The sequence below is a fragment of the Poecilia reticulata genome, chromosome 16 (assembly GCF_904066995.2).
Source record: "Poecilia reticulata chromosome 16, P_reticulata-male-v2, whole genome shotgun sequence".
Lineage (NCBI taxonomy): Eukaryota > Metazoa > Chordata > Actinopteri > Cyprinodontiformes > Poeciliidae > Poecilia > Poecilia reticulata.
This window is the reverse complement of record NC_088845.1, coordinates 16,548,824-16,573,919: the sequence shown is the minus strand read 5'-3', so window position 1 is coordinate 16,573,919 and position 25,096 is coordinate 16,548,824. Positions and strand designations below refer to the sequence as shown.

General features: G+C 38.5%; 2 protein-coding genes across 4 annotated transcripts; both read left to right on the top strand.

The window, feature by feature from the left end:
* Positions 1-959: 959 nt before the first annotated feature.
* Positions 960-9,045, top strand: ecm1b (extracellular matrix protein 1b). 2 transcript variants are annotated; one of them, XM_017309224.2, is made up of 11 exons: positions 960-1,233; positions 1,637-1,693; positions 3,179-3,241; positions 3,322-3,345; positions 3,455-3,475; positions 3,575-3,849; positions 4,219-4,424; positions 5,273-5,564; positions 5,647-5,822; positions 8,253-8,331; positions 8,467-9,045. In XM_017309224.2, exons 1-11 carry the CDS (start codon positions 1,164-1,166, stop codon positions 8,647-8,649), a joined length of 1,446 nt encoding a protein of 481 aa, XP_017164713.2. In that variant the 5' UTR covers positions 960-1,163; the 3' UTR covers positions 8,650-9,045. The 2 variants fall into 2 exon arrangements, with proteins under 2 accessions (XP_017164713.2, XP_008429899.2); XM_008431677.2 differs by having other exon boundaries at positions 3,452-3,475.
* A 593-nt stretch (positions 9,046-9,638) lies between these two features.
* Positions 9,639-24,259, top strand: pip5k1ab (phosphatidylinositol-4-phosphate 5-kinase, type I, alpha, b). 2 transcript variants are annotated; one of them, XM_008431679.2, is made up of 17 exons: positions 9,672-9,750; positions 11,648-11,686; positions 12,696-12,730; positions 14,003-14,095; positions 14,299-14,429; positions 14,550-14,667; positions 14,927-15,079; positions 15,364-15,663; positions 17,047-17,282; positions 17,382-17,465; positions 17,577-17,625; positions 18,536-18,620; positions 18,713-18,883; positions 19,007-19,139; positions 19,214-19,276; positions 20,084-20,183; positions 20,271-24,259. In XM_008431679.2, the coding sequence occupies exons 1-17, from the start codon at positions 9,705-9,707 to the stop codon at positions 20,271-20,273; spliced, it is 1,839 nt and encodes a 612-aa protein (XP_008429901.1). In that variant the 5' UTR covers positions 9,672-9,704; the 3' UTR covers positions 20,274-24,259. The 2 variants fall into 2 exon arrangements, with proteins under 2 accessions (XP_008429902.1, XP_008429901.1); XM_008431680.2 differs by lacking the exon at positions 11,648-11,686 and having other exon boundaries at positions 9,639-9,750.
* Positions 24,260-25,096: the final 837 nt, after the last annotated feature.

Here is a 25,096-nt window from a genome sequence, read left to right as displayed (position 1 = left end):
AATAAATCTGCTGCATATATTAATTACGCAGCACTCCGTCTCCAAAGCGGAACCATGGTTTCGTTCACACCGAGCTTAAATGCAGCGGCTCTATTTCCCTCCTGTAGTGCCAGATCGACAGCCCGCAACTTAAAAGCTGCATGATATGAGTTTGAAAACGTTTCTCTGTCGTGCCTGCTGCTTAAAAATACCCCTGAACAGATTGAAAATTAGCACGTTCTTCTTTTGATTTACAATTTTGACTTCTAATGATTCACTTCCTGCTAGAGAGCCCCCTGGTGGTTGAAGAAAAATACACAGCAAAGCCACATCGGGCTACAATCCGCATGGTTCAAAGCTTAGGAAAAAAGTAGCAGCTTATAGTCCGGAAAATACGGTACCGTAGGTGAAATTGAATAATTTCCACGGCACACCTGACGATCACTCGCGGAACAGCGGTTGAAAAACACTGGTCTAGATAATGACTCTTAATGGAGACTTACACGCACATTTCAAATTAAACTACTTTAATCTCTTGGACAGAACTCATCTGCTTCCTGAGCGTCGTGATTGTCAGACATTCCCATGCAATTGTTTTGAACAGAAAAAGGTATCTGGAAATTGTTCCCTGGGTCAGACCAGATCGGCAGAGAGCCACATTTCTTAAAGCTTGGCTGATTTCTTTCATGATGCCACAAAAGGAAGACGTGTGTTTGATCCATCCGTGCATGCCTCCCGTTTAACTCAAGTGTTGTGCATAAATAAACCCACAGAGCCATGACACCCTTATGATCTAGACTAGAATTTGGGATGAAGTACCAAAAGTAGAACAAGAGACAGGTTCAGACATGCTGCCTTTTAACGCAGTGGGTTCTCAGTTTTTAATCCAACCAAATCCTGTTATCTAAAACCATTTCTTATGAGTCACGTTGTAAAACTTCCCTCCCAGCCCCCATGTTCTCCCCACTCCGCCTCTGCTGCTCCAGCTGCTACCGTGGAAACGTGTGCCCGGTTGCAGAAGGGTTGAGCTCTCAGACGGACAGACAGACAGACAGCGCAGCAGCTTCTGTCGGACCAATTAACGGACCGGGCTGTTTCCTGGGCGGCCTCTGACCTGCCATAATAACTGGGTCAGGATATTCCGCTCCGTACAGCAGGAGACTCGCAGCGGGACGGACACGACCATGGGCTCCTCCTGGGCATTAGTTTACGCCGCCGCGTCGCTCTTGGTGTTACTGAGCTCAGCCTGCAAAGGTTGGTCCGGATGTTTTCCCTCCCTTTTCTTAGAGTTGTTGTGCTTCCTGGCAGGACTCCATATTTGTTCGTCACAACGGCAGAGAGAGAAAGTCTTTATACTTATATAGTACTTGTTTACATTTTATCTTTCCTCCAAGCTTTTATATATTTTATGTCTTCTGAAACATATATAACCGGATATACTTTTTGCGAATAAATTCTTGTATTTCAGTTGTTTTTTTGTTAGAATAATGATTTTATAAAAAGCCTAAATGTTCTTTTAAAAAAAAAGTAGACTTCTTGTGTTGACTCTGCATTTTCTTCAGTGGAGAATTACAAGCAGTCTGTTATGCAGGAATTGGCATCAAAACAGCTCATGTTGCATAACTTTTTTTCATTCCTTCTGTTTACCATTTTCCAGATGCTGAAACTTGTCTTCAGCGTGAGGTCACAATATCCCCTGACTTTCCCGGTCAAGGTGTGTTTCCCTTCATTACACATGGAGTGACACTGATTATTTATATCTGTTAATTTTGTTGATGAAAACCCAACAGTCCAGAAAATATAACACTGAACCAATAACATGTGCATGTGCTGTAGAGAAAACCCTCTGAATACTTGGTTGGGGCTCTTTTTGGTTGCAGTCTGACATGAAGCTGATCAGCCTGAGGTTTTCAGGGAGTTCAGGTTGCTTTAATAGCAAACTTCAACTCCTCTGCATTGCTGGGTTTGGGGTTTTACATTTTCTTTTTTGACAATGTGAATCTCCCCAGAGGTTCAGCTATCATGTTGCTGGTACACCTTTTCCTACCACCTGTTTTCCTTCCACTCAACTTTCAACGAATCCATATTGAAGCGACCATGTCTGAACAGCTAGTTCCTTTAGCAATCTTTAGGACGGTGTCCATGTCTGTCGGATGGACAAGTCCACATGATTTTGTCGGCCAGAATGTTTAATTTCAGTGTTTTAACTTTTCGTTTTTTATCTTTTGTAATAATGTTTATTCTCTGAGAAACCAAATTTCAGGTTTTCATTTGCATTTTTCTGAACCTGAACTGGACAGAAACAAACAAATGAAGTATATTAGTATGGTGTATGGATTTATATAATCTATGTGTTTAACTTTTTGAATTGAAAAACTATTTGTACACTCTGCTCATCCGGCAAGATAAAAAAATAATTCCCTAAACTCACTGACAATTCTGTCAGTGGATTTGTTTATCTGTTAGAAAAATAACTCAGGGTAAAGCTTTAGAAGGGGGGATCTGAACATAGGTTTGGGCTGTTTCTTTGACTTACTAGTCATGTCCATGTCTCAACTCAAGAGAGCCAAGTTTGATTGACTTCAACAATTGCAATGGGCATTAAATATGACACAAGTAAAAAAAAGAGAGAATACACTTTTGTACTTACAAGGTATTAGTCGATTAACTTAACCATCAATCTTCTGGAATTTCAGTTTGAATGTTTATAATTGTCAAATTTCTATTTTAAATTAATTTAAGAACCAGTTCATGTAAATTTAATTCAAAATACATATTACACCTGCAATAAAAAACAATAGAATATGTTAAAAGTTGAATCAATCTTGATAAAGATGCTATAAATAACAAGAAATCAAGTTCTGTGGGCTCTCCCTGCTGGCATGAAGATCCTAAGCAGGCCAGGCCAGCTATGATGACAAGAATCATTTAATGGCCTAAAGAAAAATTTAATCATCATTTCTATCATCATTTCAAGAAGCTATAAATGACCAGATATATGACTGTGGTGCTGTTTTGTGTGATCCACCTTATTTACTTATTCATTTGTTTTTGCCATCTGTTGTTAATCTGTGGAATTTAGTTGCTCTTTGGGAATGTGTTTTTCGTCTTTCAGTTTATGTTGTCTTGGATATTTTTTTAACCAGTTAAAATGCATTGGTATATTAAAAGTCTCTTTAAAATCAAATGTGTTTTTCAGTTCTGGAGGAACCAGACTTGATGCAGAGAGAAGTGGATTTGTCAGAGCTTCTACATGTTGGCGGTACAGTTTATCTTCTTACATTCTTTAAAAATCGTACGTTTTCCCAGATAAAATAAATTCTACAATTTTCTGCATCACAGATCTATTCACAGTGCAGAGAAAAGGTAAATAACCTTTAATGTCTTAATCACATGCATTCATCCATCCTAATCATCCAGCATAACAGTGTTTGCTTTTTTTTTTTCATGTGATCAAAACCTTCTGCATCAGAAGATAAACCAGGACCAAGAAGAGGTATGCATTTTCTGCTTTGTCTTTTGTTTAACTCACTCAGCGTGCAACACCTCCAACAACAAAACTGTGAACTGCTCGCCGTTTGTCTTTTCCTCAAAGGTCGACCTAGTTTTCAGCCCCGCGCTTTCCAGCCTCCGCAAAATTATCCTGTCCAGTTTCCCCTCGGCCGACCGATGCCCGACAACATCCAGGCCATCTGTGTTCACGCCGACCATCGACCTCGCTACCCAGACTCTTACTTTCCTCGTTCTGGTTTTAGCAAACAAAGGCGCATGGCCACAGCTGTCAATAATGCAGAGTCGTGGTTCAGCACATGCTGCAAAGGGAACCAGACATGGGGGACTGAAGGGACGCTGTGTTGTGCAACACAAGCGGTAAGTTTTTCGTAACGGCAGACTCAGCAAGTTTTTCAATCAAATGACGTGCATTGTCTGTCGTTTTGCAATCAGTGCATCTTGATGCAATTTAAAATGACAGACATGAAATGATGTTTGATTTTACTCCTTGAATAGATTTCTTTATTTTTTGAACTCGAATTAATGTGAATATGAATAGAAGCATAAAACTTCCCTGACATTGAGCATTTTATTTCTGCTAAAGAAATGTGGGTAAAAGGTGCCTCTTATCTTCAAAAATTTTCCTGGGATGCTGTGCAACAAAATGTCTCCGTGCTGCGGATTTTTCGTTAGCATTCGCTTCTTTCAGCATGTCAGCATTCGGTATTTTGTCTGTGTTTTCTCCAGTGGGAGCAATCAGTTCAGCTGTTCTGTGAGGAGGATTCATCTGTGAAAGATCGGCTCTATGAATGCTGCAGGCAGGGAGGAATGAGCAGACTGAGCTGTTTCAATGATGACGCTCAAAATCCCAACTATAATCCATCTCAGGAGTTACCTGTGGAGGAGATTGGCTCTTCAGAAACCTTCCACTTCAACCTAAACAACTGCCCAAGGTCGGTCAACAGGAGTGCCACTTACTGTACATTTTTCACATTTTATCATATTTTTTTTTTCTTTTAGAAATGAACATCCAAATGTGCTCTGCATTTGTATTCATATCCCCTGAGTCAATTCTTTGTAGAACCACATTTTGCTGCAACACATGAGTAGTATCTAGAGAACTAGATTCAAAATGCGCAGAGAGGCATGGGTTATGTGCTGAAACAAATACATAAACTTTTGCGTTCATGCTAAGCAGTTCAAACTTGGTCTTATGGCTTTCTTTCGACAATGACCTTTTCTTTTTAAAAATAAATAAGCGAAGGTTAATTAATGATTCTCCTGCTGACAGTGTCCTGTAAGTCTTTGCAGCTTCTCCAGAGTTACCATGATCCTTTTGACTGCCTTATGGAGATTTTCTGCTGCTGATTTCTGTTTGTATTATTTTAACCTTGTATCGTTTCTCTTCTGCTTCACAATTATGTACTACGCTGTGTTGGCCTATAAAGTGTATTAATGTTTGTGGTTTTAATTTGACTAAATGTTTATTTAGGCCATTAGATCTAGAAAACCTCATTTTGGTGTGATTGCAGGAATAGAAACAAGACAGGCAGCCCATAGGAGTAATGCAACTAAGTGTCTTAGAAAAAAACATTTTGAAAGTTGTGCCAAATGATAAGTTATCCACTAAAGCTCACAGCATAACATCTGCCTCATCAGGTAACTCAAACGAGAAGTCCCTAGGAATAATAAGTCATATGGTAGAAAGGGAAGTGAGACACATTGCAAAACACAGTTCTCTGTTTTATGAATAAATAGCTTGAATGAAGAAATATTTGGATTTGTGCCACTTGCATTGCAGGATCCGAATGAGTCCATCTAGTATCAGAGCATTAGGTGGAGAAAAGCCAGAAATCAACGCACCTGCTTCCCCAAAAACCGACATCAACTTTCCTCCTGGAAGGCCTACAGCAGGCAACATTGAGTCACTGTGTGGCAACCGGAAACGCCGGCCTCTCTACACAACCAAGTGTCTGCCGCGCTCAGGCCATGAGCTGCTGGCCCGTCAGGTTAAGACCATCAACCGCCTGGAAAAGAGATTCAAGCAGTGCTGCAAAAAGAAGAAGGGAGTGCTCAACTGTGCTGAACAGAAGGTACAAGAAGAAGCTTTCAACGTACACAGTATGTCTTATTCCATCTGAATGATTTTGATGGAAATTTCTGGTTTTGTTTCAGTGGCGCGAGGAGCTTAATAGGTACTGCTCGGTTAATGGTCGGCAGGAGTGTTGCCAGACAGATGATCAGTACAGTTGTTTCCAGTCACTTTCTTCAGATCCACTTTATAACACGACGTCTGCTGCCGAGGAACCCACACTGAACAAGATGTGTGATACCCAGATTATCAACAACAGGTCAGACTGCAGTACATTCTGAGGGTTTTCTTTGTTTTTTTCCTGAATACATTTATTCCACTATTGCAGAAAATCAATACTGACGAATTGTAAATATTTATCACAAAAAGTAAAATAATTTTAGTATTTTACTTTCTAAAATTGAAGGTCCTAGAGGTTTTATGCACAGATTGACCTATTTAAAGCGTAAATTGCCATTTTCAGACGCATAGTTTAAAAATTCCAAATTGTGTTTCTCAAAAAATGTCTTTTTTTATTAAGTTAATAAAAATATATCTAATAGGTACAGAAATGTTCTGCTATGGCCTACAAAGTCATGGGAAGGATCGCTAGATTGCCAGTTGTCTACCAGAGAGTCATTTGCAGCGTCCATAAGGACACAAGACACACGAGGGCATTGGTAAAAAAAAGCTGGTTGTTCATAGAGTGCCGTATCTAAGTGTAACCACTACTTAGTTTAATTAGCAATAAACTCAGCGGTAAAGTTACTTTTGTTCTAGGATCACACAGGAGGATGATAAGCAAATAAATTCAACAACTCCAGTTTATTTTTCTTTCCCCACAAAAGAATAATAATTCAGATAACACCAATTACCTTCATGAAGATTAATAAAACTTAAATTGTCCACCCTTAGAAAAAACAAAATATTCAGAAAAATAAGGGTAGGTTTCTTAAGTTATAATAGCTTAAGGAAGCTCATTTCAGCAACCGCTTCTTTTCCAAGAGAAAAAAATTACATTTCCCAGTTAGTCAGTCAATATACAGTTCAGTCAGTCAATTCAGTCAATGTGCACATAGATAGTCAATTTTTTGGGAAAAAATTTTTCTGAACAAATAGTTTGTGGAATAAAAAAACTAATTCGAGGTATTGGGGGCCCCTTTTTGTTCAAAAAGCTTATCTGTTGTCCAAGCAAAATGTCCAGCTTCAGCCGCACAGTCCCTCCTCTTTCCAGGCTTCAGTCCGAGTCACAAAGATGGCGGCGGGGCCCTCCTGCTTCTGGAACTCCACGTTCAGATGTCGGCCATTAAAAAAACCAACCTGCATGCAAAGTGTTAACCGATCATGCAGGTATATGGAAATCAGCGAGATTCTTTCAATTACTTCTCATTAAACAAACAAATTAGCGTTTCAAATAAACCAAAAAAACGCTCAGTAATAAAGAACTTACTTAATAACATCACTTCACCATCAAACAGTCTCATTTCAACGAACTATGCTACTTACAGAGTGACACAATATACTCCGGTTGGTTTTTTTTTCTTGTTCAGAAAAACTGAGCAACATTAGCTCCGGCTAGGTAGCCATTCTGCATAAATAAGCAGCTGAAAATAAAACGACAGACTCACCGGAGAAATCCTGGAACAGAATGTACATAATCCAGTTCAAAATTACAGATTTCTTTCGTATAACAGCAGCAGTAGTGACTAGTGACTTCTCTATTTCTGCTGAAACATGCTTAGTCTGCATAGTCTGCCATTTCTCCTTCTTCTCCCTTATGCCTTACTCTTCTTCTTTTCCGACACAGGAGAAATTTGGGTCTAGTGCCCTCTACAGGACATTCTAAGAACTAAGACAACACATTAAACATACCGACAGACCATGGGGGTTACATAAGCATATTAATAGAAAGTTGAGTGGAAGGAAACAGCGTGGTAGAAAAACACGCACCAGCAACAGGAGTTGCCAAGGTTTGAGAGGATTATAAAGCAACATTCATTAAAGAGTATAGAGGAAAATTCACAACTAGAGTCAGCCCTTCGAGAGCAATCACAAATGATTACAAAAGATGGACTACAACCATTGGGTTCCTTGACTTTAAGTCAGTTCTGCACCAGAGACATCATCAGTAGTGTCTAACCTGCTTCAAAGTCCTCTTTTCAAATAGAAGTACATTTTATTACCCGTTTCATTTAATTTGGAGTTTTAGAGTAAGTAAGTTTGAAAGAACGAAGGGAAACCACAAAATACAAGGTCAAGCGTGAAGGTTTCTCTGTCAGTGATGATTTACAGAGTCTTGTCGTGTACTGGTGTTAGTCCAGTTTGTTTTTATCAGCCCCATGGTCAGCACAGCTGCCTACAAGGAACTTGGAGAGATTTTCATGCCTCCTTCCTCTGACAAGCTTTATATAGATACTGATTTTATTTTCCTTCAGGACTTGCCACCTGTCTACACTGCCAAAAGTACCAAAACCTGCTTTCACGGCTGCTGTACCCGTTGATTAGTCAGCAAACTGACCTGAGCTTAAAATCATAGAGAATGTATATAGTGTGATCTGAATGCAGAAGTTTAATGTGTGCCTTAATGAAAAAACAAAAAGAAATAAATATTAGTGTATAGAATGAAAAATAAATAAATTAATTTGCTTAGATAAATGAACTTCTCAATTGTATTTTTTAGCTGTAGAATAACAACGTGACCTGTGTGCAGATTTCCTGTCGGTTTTCAACTGAAGACCCGATGCTGCCCCCTGCCGGAGCAAGACAGAAACAGTTGTTTTGAGTTAAATGTAAGTTTGAAGGATCTAATCTAAAGGAATGAGTTCAAAAACAATTCAAGCTAAAACGTTTTTATGTGTTAATTAAAAATCTAAACCTGAATTTCTTATACTTTCCATATGGACGTTTTCTCTTGATCACATCAGCTTGAAGAAATGTCCCAGAGTCTGTGTTCATCAAACAAGTCTGCCTCTCCTGTTGTTCGCCGCTGCTGCAAGACGACTTCGCGTGAAGAGATTCAACAGTGTCTCAGCAAAAATGTCATGAAAGCCATCACCAAAGCGACTAAGAAGGGCCAGAAGAAGAAAAAAATATGCCCCATCCCTTAAACGCATATAACACTGGCAGGAAAGTATCCATTTCTGGAAATTGTAAGCTTGCTCCAGAGGTGGTTTCCAGTCACTGAGCACAAACAAATACTGAAGGGATATTAAAAATGTAGACCACTTTGTAGCTTCATCTACTGCTGGTGTAAAATTATCATCACATGAAAAGCATTGCTACAAGAACAAATGAAACTAAATGATTTTTTTAATGCATAGTTTCTAATCAAACTCTCGTCTCTGTTGCTGTACCACTGATTACTTTTTGTTGCTGCTCTGTGCATATTTGAATTTATTCGACTTGGATGAATGCAGTTTTGGTGAAACCTTAAAACGATGTTGCAAACTGAATTTTATATGGATTTTTATCTGACAGTTTAATAAAAACACATTTGACTCTGATTTGGGTTTGTTGTGAGTGACTTGACATTTTAAATCCTGGATTGTGTGAGTATCATAAAGTGCTGATGAGAAGTTTGCATACATTTCTCATTGGGGTAAGTAGTTGGGCATTGTTCATGTTTTGAACATCTTGTACTAAAAAAACTGAAAAAAGAAAAATTGGGTGCACACATCTTAAATTTATTTTGGATTAACTCTAATCCACACAAGGTCCAAATTATACATACAGACTTAAATATGTGTATACAGCTAGAAAGTTGGCAGGACTCTTTGAATTAGAAACTAAAGTACTGCACATATTATTAAGGATTGAACACTGTGCACAATATTAATATCAATAATAATAATAATTCATCTTGTATTTTATATAATATTTTATAGATGAGTAATTTTTATATAGCCTATTTGTATAATATGTTCTGATCTAATAATTATACATATTCTAATATACATTATTGTTATTAGCATTAATAAAACTAACTTTATCAAAGCTGTGGAGGTAACTACAATTTAACTAAATATTATTTCTTTAATAAAGGTTTTTTTCATGGGTTTAACGCAGCAAAATAAAAAATATATTTCATGTCTGTCCGCTGGGGGCGCCGGTGTGCAGGGATCAGAATTCAACCGTAGCTGCAGTTTGTGATGGTTCAGGCGTAATGGCGACTGCTGAAACAGCAGACTCGGGATCAACAGTCCCGACAGGTAGCGTGTCAATTTATCTTCCTCCTTTGTTTTCTGAAAACTGAGATGTAAACAGAAAGAGGGAGCGTTATGTGATTATGAAAATGATTCCACAAGGTGGTTATGGCTTTTTGAGTTAGCATATAGCCAGTTAGCATGGGAGATTTCATCAGAACAAATGAACGGAGTGATAGCTAGCTTAGTTAGCTGCGTAGGTAATTAACATGAGCGAAGCGTGTTTTTGTGTTCAGTATAGCCTTCCATTGTTTCAAACCCGTTTTTTCTGCATACAGAGACGCAGTATGTTTTTGATAATAAAAAATAAATATCTAGGACCACTTTTACTAAGCCGGTGGTGACGTTAACCTTAAAACGGTAATGAAGCATCCTCGGCAAAAGGATGAACTCAATAATAAATCTACTTATAAAGCACCAATAAAGGATAGTTTTTTAGTTATTTAAACATTCACATTCAGGCCTCATGTTCCTCATTGGTTTTCGGTCTGTGGTAAAGGAAAAATCCGCTCTACGTTTGTCACGTCCTGCCTGCGGGTCCGTTTCTTTCCTCTGAGGTTTCACAGTTGACATAGTGTATCATCTAATGGATGTCGATTATTATTGATTTCCTACAACCCTTTAACTAGCAACACATGCTTATCATGCTTTCACCGTTAGTACATGTATTCATTCCCTTTTTTTATTTGTTCAGCTGTTTGAAGTTTAATCCTGGATCACTGATTTCAGCACAAGTAGCATTGACAACACGGTTAAAATTAAATAAGGAATAAGTATGTTTTCTTTTAGTTGTAGCTAAAATGTTTTTAAACCATAGCCCGCATCATATTATGATGGTTCATTCTCTCTGTCATGAGAATTTAGACTTTCTGAGTCCAAGTTAGTTATTTTCCCTGCGTGTTGTGGAGTCACTCTGAACTGGTATCCACCCAGTTTGAATCTGTGATTAAAAATAGTGTCTTAAAAGCACTCCATGTGGCTCCTACATGGCTTAGTCCCAAACACTGTTCAAAAACAAGATGCAGCAAACTGTCAGGCACACAGTTTCATAACCTTGAGTGACAGTAACATCATGTAGTTTCTCTTCCAGTACTCACTTACCCTGTTTCCTATTTTGGGCCAAGAAACACTACATCAACAGGCTCCTCATTGGCTGGAAAGGACGTTAAAAGCATGTCCTATATTATTCTTTAGCTGCAGGGTCCTTGTGATCAATGCTGGCAGAGACTTTAGTAGATACAGAGGAACAGATGGTTCGTCTTTTGCCTTTAGGCTTGCCACTGATGAGCAGAATCCATTGTTAAGCAGTTGGGTTAGTTTAATTCCTTTCTCAAATCGGTTCCTCTTTGTGTATTATTAATACATTTCACTTAGGCATTTGAGAAAAGCAGTAAAACTAGCTATGTACACAGATTACCAAAAATATAGGAAGACCTCTTTGCAAATAAATGGTAAATGACTTGTACTTGTATAACGCTTTGTCATTCACACACACGGTAGTAAACTATTGCAGTGTAGCCACAGCTGCCCAGAGGCAGTCTGACTGCCACCAGGCCCTCAGACCACCACCAGCAGCCAAGGCGGGGGAAGTGTATTGCCCAAGGACACGACGACAAAGTCGGATGGAGAGGCAATCGAACCACCAACCCACTGATTGCGGGACAAACTCTAACCACCGTTACCACGTTCACCCCAGTGCTACAAGAAATCTAGTTGTTTTCAGCAGGCGCACATCATTTTGCCCCTTCATACTTATGCAGTTTTGGTCATTTCACTGGTTTGAGCGGGTTGCTTGCTCCTATACTTTTCAAACCCAAAGTGTTTTATTTTTAAGTATAATCAGTATTGCCTTCCCTACTCACGAGAACGAGCCAGTTTAGGCTGACTGTGTCCTGCTTCACAGATATAAGGACTCAGTTCTGGAGGAGAGCTCTGCAGCGAGGTACCGGCATGGGTGTGATTCAGTGATTCTCTGTGTGTTTGAGCAGAAGATGCATTGGTGCTGGTGATGCAGTGTGTTTTACATAATGATGGGGAATGTGGGCAGACTGATGCTCATTGTTTCCCGCCGGATTGCAGTGTGTCCTTGATAACCGAGACAAGATGCATGATATTCTGTGATTTGGCTTGTTTTGCTGAAATATCTTTTTACAGTGCATCGGATAGAACACGCTTTTGATCATTTTTTTTATAGCTTTGAATGTCTGATTTTCTCAGTCATCAACGCTTTTGTATACATTTTGACCAGCGTTTGTGTAGCTTTGGAGTAGATGTTGCCATTGGTTACAAGTCACAGGGGATTGAACAGTGGGCGACGGAGTAAGTTTGCAAAACAAGTTTATGTAAGGACAAAGTTGTATGACCTCACAAACATTATGTGCTGGGATTTCACTTCTGATATCTAGTTGAAGTATGCATGTCTACATACAGATCTTAACTAGTTGTTGGGCATAACATACAGCTTGTTTATACTTACAGCATACAGCTTTTACACTTCTTTTATTGACTAAGTGGCTTTGTTTGGGGAATTTTTAAGAATTTGAAATATATTTGCCATTATGGAGTTACTCTAAGCGATGAAAGCAAGTTTTGCAGTGCTCTAAAGGTAGGCAGCAGCCTTTTCTCTGAAGTCATAGCGATGTTGACACACATCCTCCGGGAGCAGATGAATGTGGAGCAGTCATCACAGGGGAGAAGTAGCTCCAATTCACATAGATCTGACATATCAGATGGAGCAGTCAGTAACTGTGGCCGCATTTAGGTCTGGACTCGTCATTACCCAAATAGTCATCAGCCATCACTGGAAATAGCCCTCCTAATTAATCAGCAGAGGGTTTTATATTTGGCCGTTAATGGATTCTTTTATGACAAAAGCTTTTAAGCGGCTGAGTTTGTTTTTAGTCGCTCTAGAGATTGCATGTCATAAACAAACTTTTTTTTGTATCTTTTAGGGGCCAGCAGCATTCGAAAAATGGCCCCTGCAGAGGTAAGGATGCCAGAAGATGTTTAGTAGTCGTGAGAAATGTACATTTTTGAAGTATCATTGCGATGGGAAGTGTTTTTTTTTTTTTTTTTTTTTTTTCAAAATTTCTTATTTTACAGCGCTACCACAGCATTATTTTCTACCAAAAACGCCTGTAATTACAAATATGTAGATGAGTTATATTGATTTGATGAGTTTAACAAAAAGACAAATCATAAAACATGCAGTTCCTTTACAGAATATGTTTTAATTTTTTGTACATAAAGTGACTTTGTAAGAAAATGTATGCACTGCACAGGAGAGTAAACTAACAGTCCTGTTTATATCAGTTCCTGACATGAATTTAAAATTCAATCATTACATCAGTATGATATGGCTACCATCACTATACATCAGCAATTTCTATCCATGAAAATGCAGTATGCCAATGTTTCTTAAATATGCAATTTTAATGTATGAAAAAGATTCATTATTTTAGCAGCAAAAGCAAAAACATTTGCCTTTAAAAAAAAAAAAAAAATAAGTTGCATTATGTTATGCATGTTTTAGAAATTTCTTTGCATAAATTTCTAAAAATTTGTAGTGAAACTCAAAATGCGAGACTCTGATAGCAGCCAGTACCTGGTCTCTACATCACTAGTGTGATATGGTCATACTGACTCTTATACCTCTGTTTACGTTCAGGATGCTGCTGCCTCTCCTGTCTGAACATCTGTCATGTGTTACACAAACACAGACTCAGTGAAAGTTAGACGACCTGGAGAAATATCTGATCGTTTTCACGTGAAGCTAAAAAGTGTTTAATAAACTCCTGCATAATTTCTGCAGATCATTACCTGGTTTGTCAGACAATCTCATCAAGACTCAAATGAAGCTCAAAGTAAAGTTAAACGAAATAAAGCCTGCTTTTATGATGCAACAGAGACTGTAGACTTCTGACACCGAAATTTTATTGGTGTTGAAATACAGACAACAAACGTGTTACGTAGCTCTAGTCTTTTATTGGAGTCACAGAATTGCTTTTGTAAACCACATTTATGCTTAACGACTCCAAAAGGTGGTATGACTGTTTCAATGGTGGCCTGTTATAACTATTAAAGATACTATGTTAGACAAATAAGTCTTTATTTGGTTATTTAACTAATGGCTTTGCAGGTCTTTGTGGATTTGTGGATTATTAATAAGTCTGTCCTGAAGTTTACACCCCTTAACTCTTCTGTGTTTACACAGACATTTTACTGAGACAGAGTTTTTTTTCTTTCTCTTGCTGCACAGTTGCCTGGTTCTTCAAGCACAACTCAAAGTATGAAGAAGACCATCGGGCACCGGGGTGTTGAAACCACCACTGGAGAGACCACGTACAAAAAGGTTAATGCGATTCTGTCTATTGCCACCCGCAGCACTGAGCAAGAATAGAAAAGAAAAACCCTTTGTGTAATTACATAGATATATTTATATTTGATGTTTCTGTGACTGGAAACTCGTACATAGCTGTTTAAAAATAAGACTTGAGAGGGGTGAAATGTTTTTTGTTCCCTTGCTAACTCTGTTTTCCTTTCTGACCTCTTTAGACCACGTCATCTGCCCTAAAGGGAGCAATCCAATTGGGCATTGCTCACACAGTAGGCAGCCTAAGCCAAAAGGCAGAACGAGATGTTCTCATGCAGGACTTTGTGGTGGTTGAAAGCATCTTCTTTCCCAGGTTGGTGAAAAATGTTAAGCAAGATATCTATGAAAAAATGTTTTTTTTTGTGTGTTAATTCTGTTAAGTTATTGGAGCTTGAATCTGATGCCATCTCTCTGTATCTCATTTGTTTTCCAGTGAAGGGAGTAACCTGACCCCTGCTCATCACTATAGCGACTTCCGCTTTAAGACCTACGCTCCTATTGCTTTCCGATACTTCAGAGAAATGTTTGGCATTCGGCCAGATGACTACCTGGTCAGTACTAGAACAAAGCTCATCCTGCCATTTTTCACAGCTACAGCTTTTCTTAAGCCTTCAGTGATTCTTCAATAGTTGTTTAGCTTGTAGTTTGAAAGTACTTTTAGCTATATGTTTTTTTACTTTTTCCAAAATTGGCAGTATGAGGGAAAAAAACTCCCACATTTCAAAAACAGTTTTTGTCTCTGTTACAATTGTTTGGTATAGACTAAAAGTGTTTTTCAGATAATGACAGACATTTCCATCTCTGTTATAGTATTCCCTGTGCAATGAGCCACTAATCGAGTTGTCAAACCCGGGAGCCAGTGGATCCATCTTCTACGTTTCTAGTGACGATGAGTTTATCATCAAGACCGTTCAACACAAAGAGGCAGAATTTCTTCAGAAGCTCTTGCCAGGTTATTTCATGGTGAGTCTTTACAGTGTTTACAGGACAGGGGATTATTATTACTATTATTATTGCATTAACTATTACTATCTCGAGGAATGCAGGTTGTCCAGTTGTCTTTAAATTTTGGATACAGGTGCCTCTTCTGGTACTTGCTGTCCCTGTGGCAGTCTGAACATTAGCTAAACATTAAAGACATTGGTCTTTTAAATGTGTGCATATATGAAGGGGAAAACATCTCATTTGGTATATCTGGGTTGAACATGGTGTAAAAAGATTAAAGGTATTTTTTTTTTCTTTTACAGAATATAAACCAAAACAAGCGCACCCTGCTGCCTAAATTCTACGGACTGTACTGCGTTCAGGCCGGGGGAAAGAACATCCGCATTGTTGTGATGAATAACCTTCTTCCCCGGATCATTCCCATGCACCTAAAATACGACTTGAAGGGCTCCACCTACAAGAGACGAGCCTCTCCTAAGGAAAGAGAAAAGGCTGTTCCTACTTACAAAGACCTGGATTTTATCCAGGACATGCCTGACGGTTTGCTGCTGGAAGCTGACAACTACAATGCCCTATGCAAGACTATTCAGAGGGACTGCTTGGTGAGTCTCACAGAGACACTTGTTTTTGTTGACTGATTATTATTCAAGGATCATGCACTGAACAATACTGACCGAGCTCACATATTGACAGCAGAATACATTATTATTGTACAGACAGAGACGGCAGACAGCTCCATTGCCAACATAGTTCTTTTATACCTTGGTGAACTAAAGATTTTTGTTGAGCAATTATTGGGTTAATGTGCTGAATGAGTTTTTCCAACAATTCACTTTGAATGCCAGTGTGGATTATTGTTGGTCTGTCAAAGCATGAATTACTGGAGTTGCTTGTTTTGTAGTGATTACATGTCCTATTAGATGGCTCTTTTTCCACTGCTTTTCTTTTTTTCCTTAGTTTTGTTCTGTTTATTGTTTATTTTTTACACAACTTTGTATATATAAAAAAACAAAACATGACTGGCCAGCAAGGCAAGTCCCGTTCCAATCTCTGCTAATTAGGGTATTTATTAACACTTTTGACTGATTTGGACAAGAATCATTGTTTGAATGAAACTAACATTTTTCCAGGTATTCGTATTCAGTAATTTTGTTTTTAGCGTAGCATTTTTGCCGTTTACCTAGACTTTGTGCAGTGAACCTCTTTCTATTCTTGGTTCAGAATTTGCTGAATTTTCTGTGGAACGTGACTCCCATGTTATTCATTAAAAAAATCCACCTATTCATGATTTCCATAGTTCATATCTGATATATTCTGAAGAAAATACTGCTTGGGAAGCTGAAATAACAGCGCAGTGCTTCTTGATGTGCTATTGGTTGGCGTTTGTAAAGCAGCAAACAGCTGGGGGTCCATTGTATTCCTCGATACCTGTAACTGACCCAATACCTGTTCCGTAGTAACTTGTAACTAGCTTTCTGAATGGTTAGGATTTATCTAGACTTTTGACTTTCCCACAGCTATTTAAATGTAGCTGGTTCAACCAGACATGATTTTTTTTATCCTGGGGACCTTAAAAAAAGAACTTAGAACAACAACATGAAAACAAGTTTTATTTTCTGTGCTGTAGAGCAGCTAAGCTGTCAAACATATCCATTATAGTGACTTTAACTTAGCTCTGATAGAAGTAAGTGTTTTATTCATTTTACATGCTTCTAACAATGTCCTACTTTTCCTTTCTGCTACTAGCAAAGACAATATCAAGTTATTTAATTTTATAACCAGACAGGGAAGTTTCTGCTCTGCATAGTTTCTGCAAGTCGTATTACAGCATATTTGAAGCTTGTTAGGAACAGATGCATTACCAGTCGTAGCTCATCAGCTCATCAATTTGCAACTGTTATTTAAGTGATTTTCTCCTCTCTTGGGGAATTTTTTTTTCTGAGCACATAAGCAGCTAATTCATTCTGTTGGTTCATTTCCTGCAGCTTCTGCAGAGTTTCAAGATCATGGACTACAGCTTGTTAATGGGCATCCACAACATGGAACAAGCAAGTCGAGAGCGTGAGCGTAGCGGAGGTAATTCAGGGGACAGCGTGGCCCTGGAAGGTCCAGTGACTCCTGATCAGCGTCGACCACAAGCCCAGAAGAGTTTGTACTGTACCGCCATGGAGTCCATCCAGGGCGAAGCTCGAGGAAAAGGAGCTCTGGACTCAGAAGACCAGTAAGTGTAGCTACCTGCAGGTCTGAGCTTTTAGTCTTTTGTGGTAAAATGTGGAGTTATGAAATGATGAAATGCATTGACCCGACCCCGACTTTACAGTGTGGGAGGAATTCCGGCTCGCAATGTGAAAGGAGAGAGGTTACTCATTTACATTGGCATCATTGACATTCTCCAGTCCTACAGGTAGGTGTTGAATTCTTCTTAAATGACTAAATTATTTGTTCTTAAGAACAAGACATGCATTTAATACATTTAAAAAGCTCTCACCAGTTTTATCATGGTAATGTTATTCAGGTTTATTAAGAAGTTGGAACACTCCTGGAAAGCACTGGTCCATGATGGGGTAAGAACCTCAATGTGATGTACTGCAATTAAACTACCTGCTAATGATAAAAGCTTCAGTGTTTTAATGAATCACTTCAAGATGTGTTTACCAATGATTTAAATAAGTAAAAGAAACATAATGAAAAACACCTTGCAGTCAGGAGCTTTAACACTAATTCTAGTCTACAACTCTTTGCTACAGATTAAAGGGCAAGCTTTATTACTAGGGAATTAATTGCTGAAAATATTAATTTGTTTAAATGTAAGATTTATCAAAGGTTCGTTGATTTCTCAGGAACCTAACACATAAGACTTTAACTGACCTGGTCATAATACATAATGTTTGTCCGAGAGAGGAAAGGTGATGGAACAATTCAAAGTTTCTGAACTTCTTTTGACCAATCAGCTTTCAACAGCAAATGAGCCGCAATAGAAGAGGAAGACGGGGCTTTACTGTAATAGAAAATCAAGCTGCCCACTCGCAGAATCAACTGCATCACTGTTGGTGTACAGTTTCCTCAATTGCCTGATGGAAAAACCGTTGGCACAAACAGCTGCTGTTTGACTGGAAGGCTGTTGGTTTTGACACAGTTGGTCAGATGCTTTACTGGTTACTCACTTTGGATTTGTTCCCACGGTACCAACGACAAGAACCTTTCTTTAGGCAAGTCACTAAATGAGTGAACAATTGAGTAATATCTTACAGGAACATGACACAAAAATTTGATATATGTATCTTTACCACCAATCTTTATCACAACTGAATCTTGGTTTGGGATCAGGCCTGGCTGCAGTCTGGTTGAATTTGACTAGACCTAAAAAATACCCTCCAAAGTAATTTTGAAGAGCTTTGGAGAAAAACAGTTGCAGCAGAATGGTCAAATCTGATGTGTTTATTTGCATTATGGGTTATGTCTTTCTCGATTCAGGACACCGTTTCAGTTCACAGACCTGGTTTCTATGCGGACCGTTTCCAGCAGTTTATGTGCAACACCGTTTTCAAGAAAATTCCACGTAAGCATCTCTGTTTGTGTTTTACTAAACCTAAGTTTAGCTGTTGCTTTGTTTATATTGACTCGTAATCTTGTGGCCAATCTCTCCTTCAGTTAAGCCGTCACCCTCTAAGAAGAGTCGTGGTGGAGGTCAGGGAGGGCTCAGACGAGCCCCCACTTTGGTGGGTCCCACTCCACTCTCCCACACAGCAGGACAGTCTGCTGGCGACTCCAGACTAGTCTATCACAGCCATTTTAAAAGCACAGAGTCAGAGGCTGAGACCGGTAAGACTTCAGTGTTATCATGGTTGCTCTATTGTCTCTACTGAATTTACCCACTCATTCATTTATTTATTTATTTACACTGGTTTTGTAAATTGGAGTGTTTGTTCTTTCTTTGGTTGTTAGGTGTTCAGTCAGACAAACCAGATCTGGTTCCTAGGACTCCTCCGCCAGCAGACAATCCGGCTGATGCTGAGGCCAATCTATCCACCTCATCTCTAGGCAGCACAGGAGCAGGCTCTGCCTCTCCTCCGCTACGGTAGAACCTTTTCTCTGTCGTTGCTCTTTCACGCTCTTTCAGCTGCTTCTGGTCTGAGTGACATTTCTCTGCAGGTCCGTTGGAGTAGAAGTACACAAATCGGCAAACACAGATCATGACCAGGGAACCTCCCACAGGTACACAGTCGGCCACTTCATAGACGTACTGGCGTGGTTTGTTTATTGCGTGAAAGCAAACAGATTATCCAGCGAAGATTAGGGACAAAGTATGGCAAAGGTTGGAAGTGATGACATATATGTGATATGAAACTTTTAAATCCATGTTAAAAACCTTGCCCTGTGTAAACATAGCAGAAAATCAAAGCCTCTTGGACTTTGATTTCAATTTAAAATGTGATTTTAAATTAAACCAAACCAAATAAACCTGTGGCTCCATTGAACGGAGTGCCATGACAGTAGCCTAAAAATTCCTCTTGTGTCGTGTTAACATTGATTCTCCTGGGAAAAAGGGATTACTGGTGAAAACGTCCTATAAATTCATCAATTTAAGAGTTTAGAAGAGCCAACACATTTATGCCGCTGGAGATTTTAAGCAGCACATTTCTTAACATGGGATTTTTTTTCCCCCTTTATTGAATAAATGTTCAAATAAAGAAAATCTATATTTTAATGAGAGATTATGCTCCTCCAATAATAATAATAATAGCTGGAGTGGCATTTTGTTTAATGTTGTTTGTTGTAGTTGCTGTAGTAATTATCCAGTAAAAGATTTTATGTCCATCCATCACAAAGTGGTTTAGTTTTCCAGCTGCTAATTGCAGGTTGTGTACCCTCCTCCGTCGCATTTCTACATAGCCTGCAGAAAGGAAAGTTGAGCAGTTTGTGCCAACAAACTGTCTCGTGGAGGGTTAATACTAAGTGCTTTGCCTTTCACTTGCCTGTGTGAGTCATTTCGCCTCATTAATTACATTCTCTTTGTTCCAGTTTGGGGGCGGAAGGGGCCGCTGATAATTCAACCAACCTGTCTGGAAATGAAGAGGTAGTTTCTCTCTCCGACATCATCCCAGAGACCAACATCTGTTTTGTAAGTCTAAACTAGTGTTTTTCCACGTTTTTCTTAAAGCAGCGATAGCTTACGAAGAGGTTACTAACAGCAGATTATATTTCACAGTGAAAAAGAAAAAAAAAACCCCAAACAAATCCGGCCACATCTATGAAGATGAGGCGCTTCTGGATGCGACGAGGTGGTTGGAAGTAAGATCAGCATGAGTGAAAGTCATCTGTCCAAGACACCCCTCCTTAGCACCTGTGTTATTTAGTCAACCTTCAGTATAAACTCGAGCCGCTCCGTGATCAACAAGGAGAGCCGTAATGAAAAGAAGTGGACGGCTTCAGTGCTTCACAGGCCGTGTGTTCACGTTTGAACACACAGCCTGGACAGCTGTCTGTCCACAGCTGTCCCAGAGAAACGCTTCGGTCACTTGTGTATTGCAATGAAGCAAGCCCTCCTTCCTGTTGTAGACAAAAGAGATGTGATTGTGCAGATAATCCAGCAGAAGCACACTGAGCTCAGAGCACATGAAGGGCAAACCTCTGTGGATGGAGGGAGCAACTGGGTTCTTAATATGCGACATCACATCCTCTGTACCTCTGATCAGTAAAGACACTCTGAATGGACAATGTAGTTAATAGAAACCATTCAATCAACACTTGCTGCTTGACTCCACAATCACATATGCATTTCTTCCCTATTGTTTTCTGTGTACAGTATTTGTATGGAATCGGAGCAAGAGGCTGCAGCGAGTCGGGTCGAACCAAACCTGAGGACATAAGTTTAGTTTCATGTTTTAAATTATTCTTGTAGAAGCCTCAGTGGTACTATCAAGACATTTGCCACTGATGAATGTATTTTTACGTTCTTCTGAAGTAGAATCAGTCTTACCACATTTATAACAATCTGAAAATCCTCCCAGATCTGATGTGGCCACTAGGGACGCACCGATTGCTGGTCAACCGATCTTTAAAAAGTCTGATCTCCTGATTCAGAATACCGATTATTTTTTAAATTATTTTTTCTTAAACGTTGCTAAATACAGCAACAAAGTTCTTAAGTTAGTAACAGTGGGTGGCTATTGTTAACCTTGCCTGTGCAAACCAGACCTAATGGGTGGGTCTGACAGTCAGTCCTCTCTCACAGCAGAGCAAAATGGGAAAGTGGTTGATTTTCACACCTTTGTGGAGATCGATAAGATTGGTGGATAAGATGGGTTTCTTATATAAACATTGGTAATAAAATTGCGGCTGACGTATTGTTGCGCCCCTAGTGGCCAGATATGCTGAAGTAGGAATGACTTCAGATCAAAGTGTTTGCATCCTGGCTGGATGGTAGATGCTGGCAAATTAATGTTTTTTATATATATAGAATTGTAGTCATTTTTAAGTTATTGTCTACCTGTCATGTCTGTGCCTTGTGTGTTTTTCTTTTACTTTTTTATGTATAGCTGATATTGTTGAAGGTTAGTGCTGTAGTTACACACAGAACCTGCCTTATCACTACTGCTGATGTTCATCAAACTGCCATTTGTACGTCCTAACTAAACCAGTCAGTTGTGAGGGTTTACAAGAGTTTCAGATTTTAATGCAAACACTAACACCAGTTGCCAGTGCGGTTGATTTTTGTTTTTCCTGACTTCAAGCAGGAGTCATTTCTGCTGGTTACAGAAATGACAGCGAGTCTTAGACCAATATTACTAACCGTGAGTTGATGGGGATTTGTTTAAGACTTTTTGAAATGAGGGTCTGTTAAAAAGGTTGCAAGCAGTAAATAACTTACCTGCAGCAGATAACTGCCTTGGCATCTTTATTTAGTATAAATCCAGATTAGTTGGTCGGAGAGGTTGAAGCTAAGTGCTTGTCTGAGAGAATCCAAGGGCAAAGAGGATTTCTTAAAAGGTCTTAAAACAACTACAATCTACAACTACAGACTCATCTAGACTTTATGAGAATTTGTTGGGTGTGAATTTGTAGAGGAAGCGTGCCTAAGCATTTGTAGTTAGTTATATGTTTTTAATGTCATATTATGTTAGCTCATCTACAGCTCATAGTTTCTGTTACAGTTTAGACTGTAATAAAGTTTTATTAACTCGATCACAGTTATTGTCAGCAGGGGATGATGAGGAAGTAACTCATTCAGCTTAAGTAATAGTTAAAATTCCGTTAGCTGTATTGGAACTGAAACAAAAGGTTGGCATTTATTAATTAACAGCAAAATGCCTCTGGACTTTTTTTTTTTTACAATTACTCCATTACATTAACTTTTTAATGACTTTATATGTGATATAAAGTGTACTCACTTTATTGCTAAAAATCATGTTTTGTTTTTTTGTTTTTTTTTGTGTGTGTGCAAGAAACCCCCCGTCTCACGTTCAGCTTCTGAACAAAACGTCGGTGAACAAAAGCTTCACGACAAACAGCCAGGATAAAATAGAAAGTGCCGGAAAATCTGAGGGAAAATATTCTGGGTTTCAATGAAAACACCTATGTGAATGCTACTTTAATAACATTCATTAATGATGCATGAAATCAGACACAAAATTATCTGTTATACGTCACGTTTACTGCTTGTAACTTTCAAAAGAACCTGATTCAAAAATCTTGAAGATTAATGCATTTTAAAAGCCTTAGTGTTTATACACAACAAATTTGGTTTCCTTTATTGTTTGGAACAATGATGTTTATTCATGTTTACAACATGAATAAAGCTACTGATGTAGTTGGTGTTAGTTGTCAGAAGGGACTTCTGTTGCAGAAATTAGATTTACTACCTAGTGACCGTAGCAAAACTTGCCATCGTCTCATTTCCTGTTATTGTCTGAAGCATGTGCTCTATGCAGCCGAGATGGAGAAACTAATCAAGAGAAGCAAATTGGTCATGTTCATACATGCACAGAGTTGAGGGTGTAGGTGTAAGTCTTTTGTATTCATGGCACCAAAGAGAGAAGCAGAGCGGACACATGAAGAGTGCGCCTGAGTTGAAGAATGTGAGATCCACTCCTACTTGGATTTATGTGTTTTTTACATGATAACACACAGGTGACCTGTGTTTTAAAGGTTTATGATGAAACTGGATGTTTGTTTTCCTCCTGAACCATTTCATTTCTGAAATGCTGAATCTATTGTGAATCCAGTAGATTTTTTTTAAAACTGTTTTTCTTTATCATACAGTTGAATTTATAGTCTTGAGACATTTCAAATGATAATTCCACATTCCTGTAAAACTTCTATATACTACAGCTGTGGTAGCGCTTTAGGACCTGCTATTTCCCACCGTTGTGTTCCGTGGATGATGTGCTTCAAGTATTTATGCTGAAATGTTAAATATTAACCATTTGAAACACATTTGTTTAGTTGCATTGGCTGAGAGTCAGACAGTCACCAAAATAACACTCCAAATGTCTGATTCTGATTTGAGAAGAAGTTCATATTGTGTTTTCCACAACTGTTTAATGTGGGGTTTTTTTGTTTGTTTTTTTTTTTTTTGCTGTTTCTTAAAATCTGTGGTTGTTAGGTTCGGGATGAAGACCAAGTCTGAGATTTTCTACCACACTATGGCACAATAGAAACATCCTTTGGTGCTCTGAGGATGCAGGCAAGTGTAGACACTACAAAACTGAAGTAATGCAATACGAACTGCAATCTGCCACCTTTCAGCCCTGTGGGGTTTATTTATTTATGCGATCGATTGTTGTAGGCTGAGATGATGATAGGTTATTTACTGTTGATGATTGTAAACTGACTGAAGGATGTCTGGAACTTTATAGCTTTTAATGCCTATAAAGGGAGACTATTTGACAATTTCACATTTTATATTTCATGTTTAGATTGTGATACCCAATATTCTCTCCATGATGTTTCTGGCTCTTCCATTGTTTTTCTACATGAATGTTTCAAACGGCTTACGAGCCAGTGTTGCTGGTTGTCCTATATGCTTCAATTACTATATTTTTACGGTGTATAAATGTGCATATGTACATATAAGTCACGGAAATGCCTTCTCATACAACATGAACTGCCTGTCCTCCTGCCATCTTTCAGTTATAGTATGTGGTGGTGATGTTTTTTTGTCTGATTTGAAGGATTAAACATATTTTCTAAATCTGTCGTTGGCTTAAATTGTGTTATTAATTTTAATAGGAAATAATTTTACAGCCCATCATGTTTTAAGATTGTGATGGGATGTAGATGGTCTTGTGTCTGACTTTGTTACATAACTTCAGCTTCCTCCTCCTCCACAAAACTGTTCTCTGTGATAAACTCCTGGGCTCTCCAGCTGTCCATCTGCAATCTGGAAACTGCAAAGACGAGCCGAAAAAGAAGAGAAGAAAAACATTTTACCCAAAGAACATTATTTAAGCAAAATTTCATGAGCAAACTTCCAGTTTGTCTTGAATGCAACTGACATTTAAAATTGAAATGCAAATGTTTTAAATTTATAATGTTAGCATAAACACTCATGCAGGGGTTTTTGTTACAGAAAAGCTGCAATAAACAGAATGTGTAGTTTACTTTAGTAGAAATATTGTTCACATTCCAGTATGTCCAGTAGTCAACTTGTTAGCCTCAATTGATGGATTTGCAGTTCATCTGATCAATAAAATAGGCATTTTTTTTTTTTTTTTTTTGCATTTTCTGGAGTTATTTCCATGAAATGATGTATTAGCAAACATAAGTTATAAATTAGCACCAGCTGTATGATTCACCTAACTATAACTGTAAATTACTACTAATAAGAACATTACAAATACAAGTAATCCTGAATAAGCCAGGAATGTGCCTGTTTTCAACCAAGGATCCACACCATTTAATTATACTCTATTAGCCAGACTTGCTTACTTTCTTTAAACTGGTTTTGAAAGACGTTGGAAAACCATAAATAACTCATGAACTATTAACAGTTCAGTTTCTGATTCACATCTTTCACTGATTTTATCATACAAG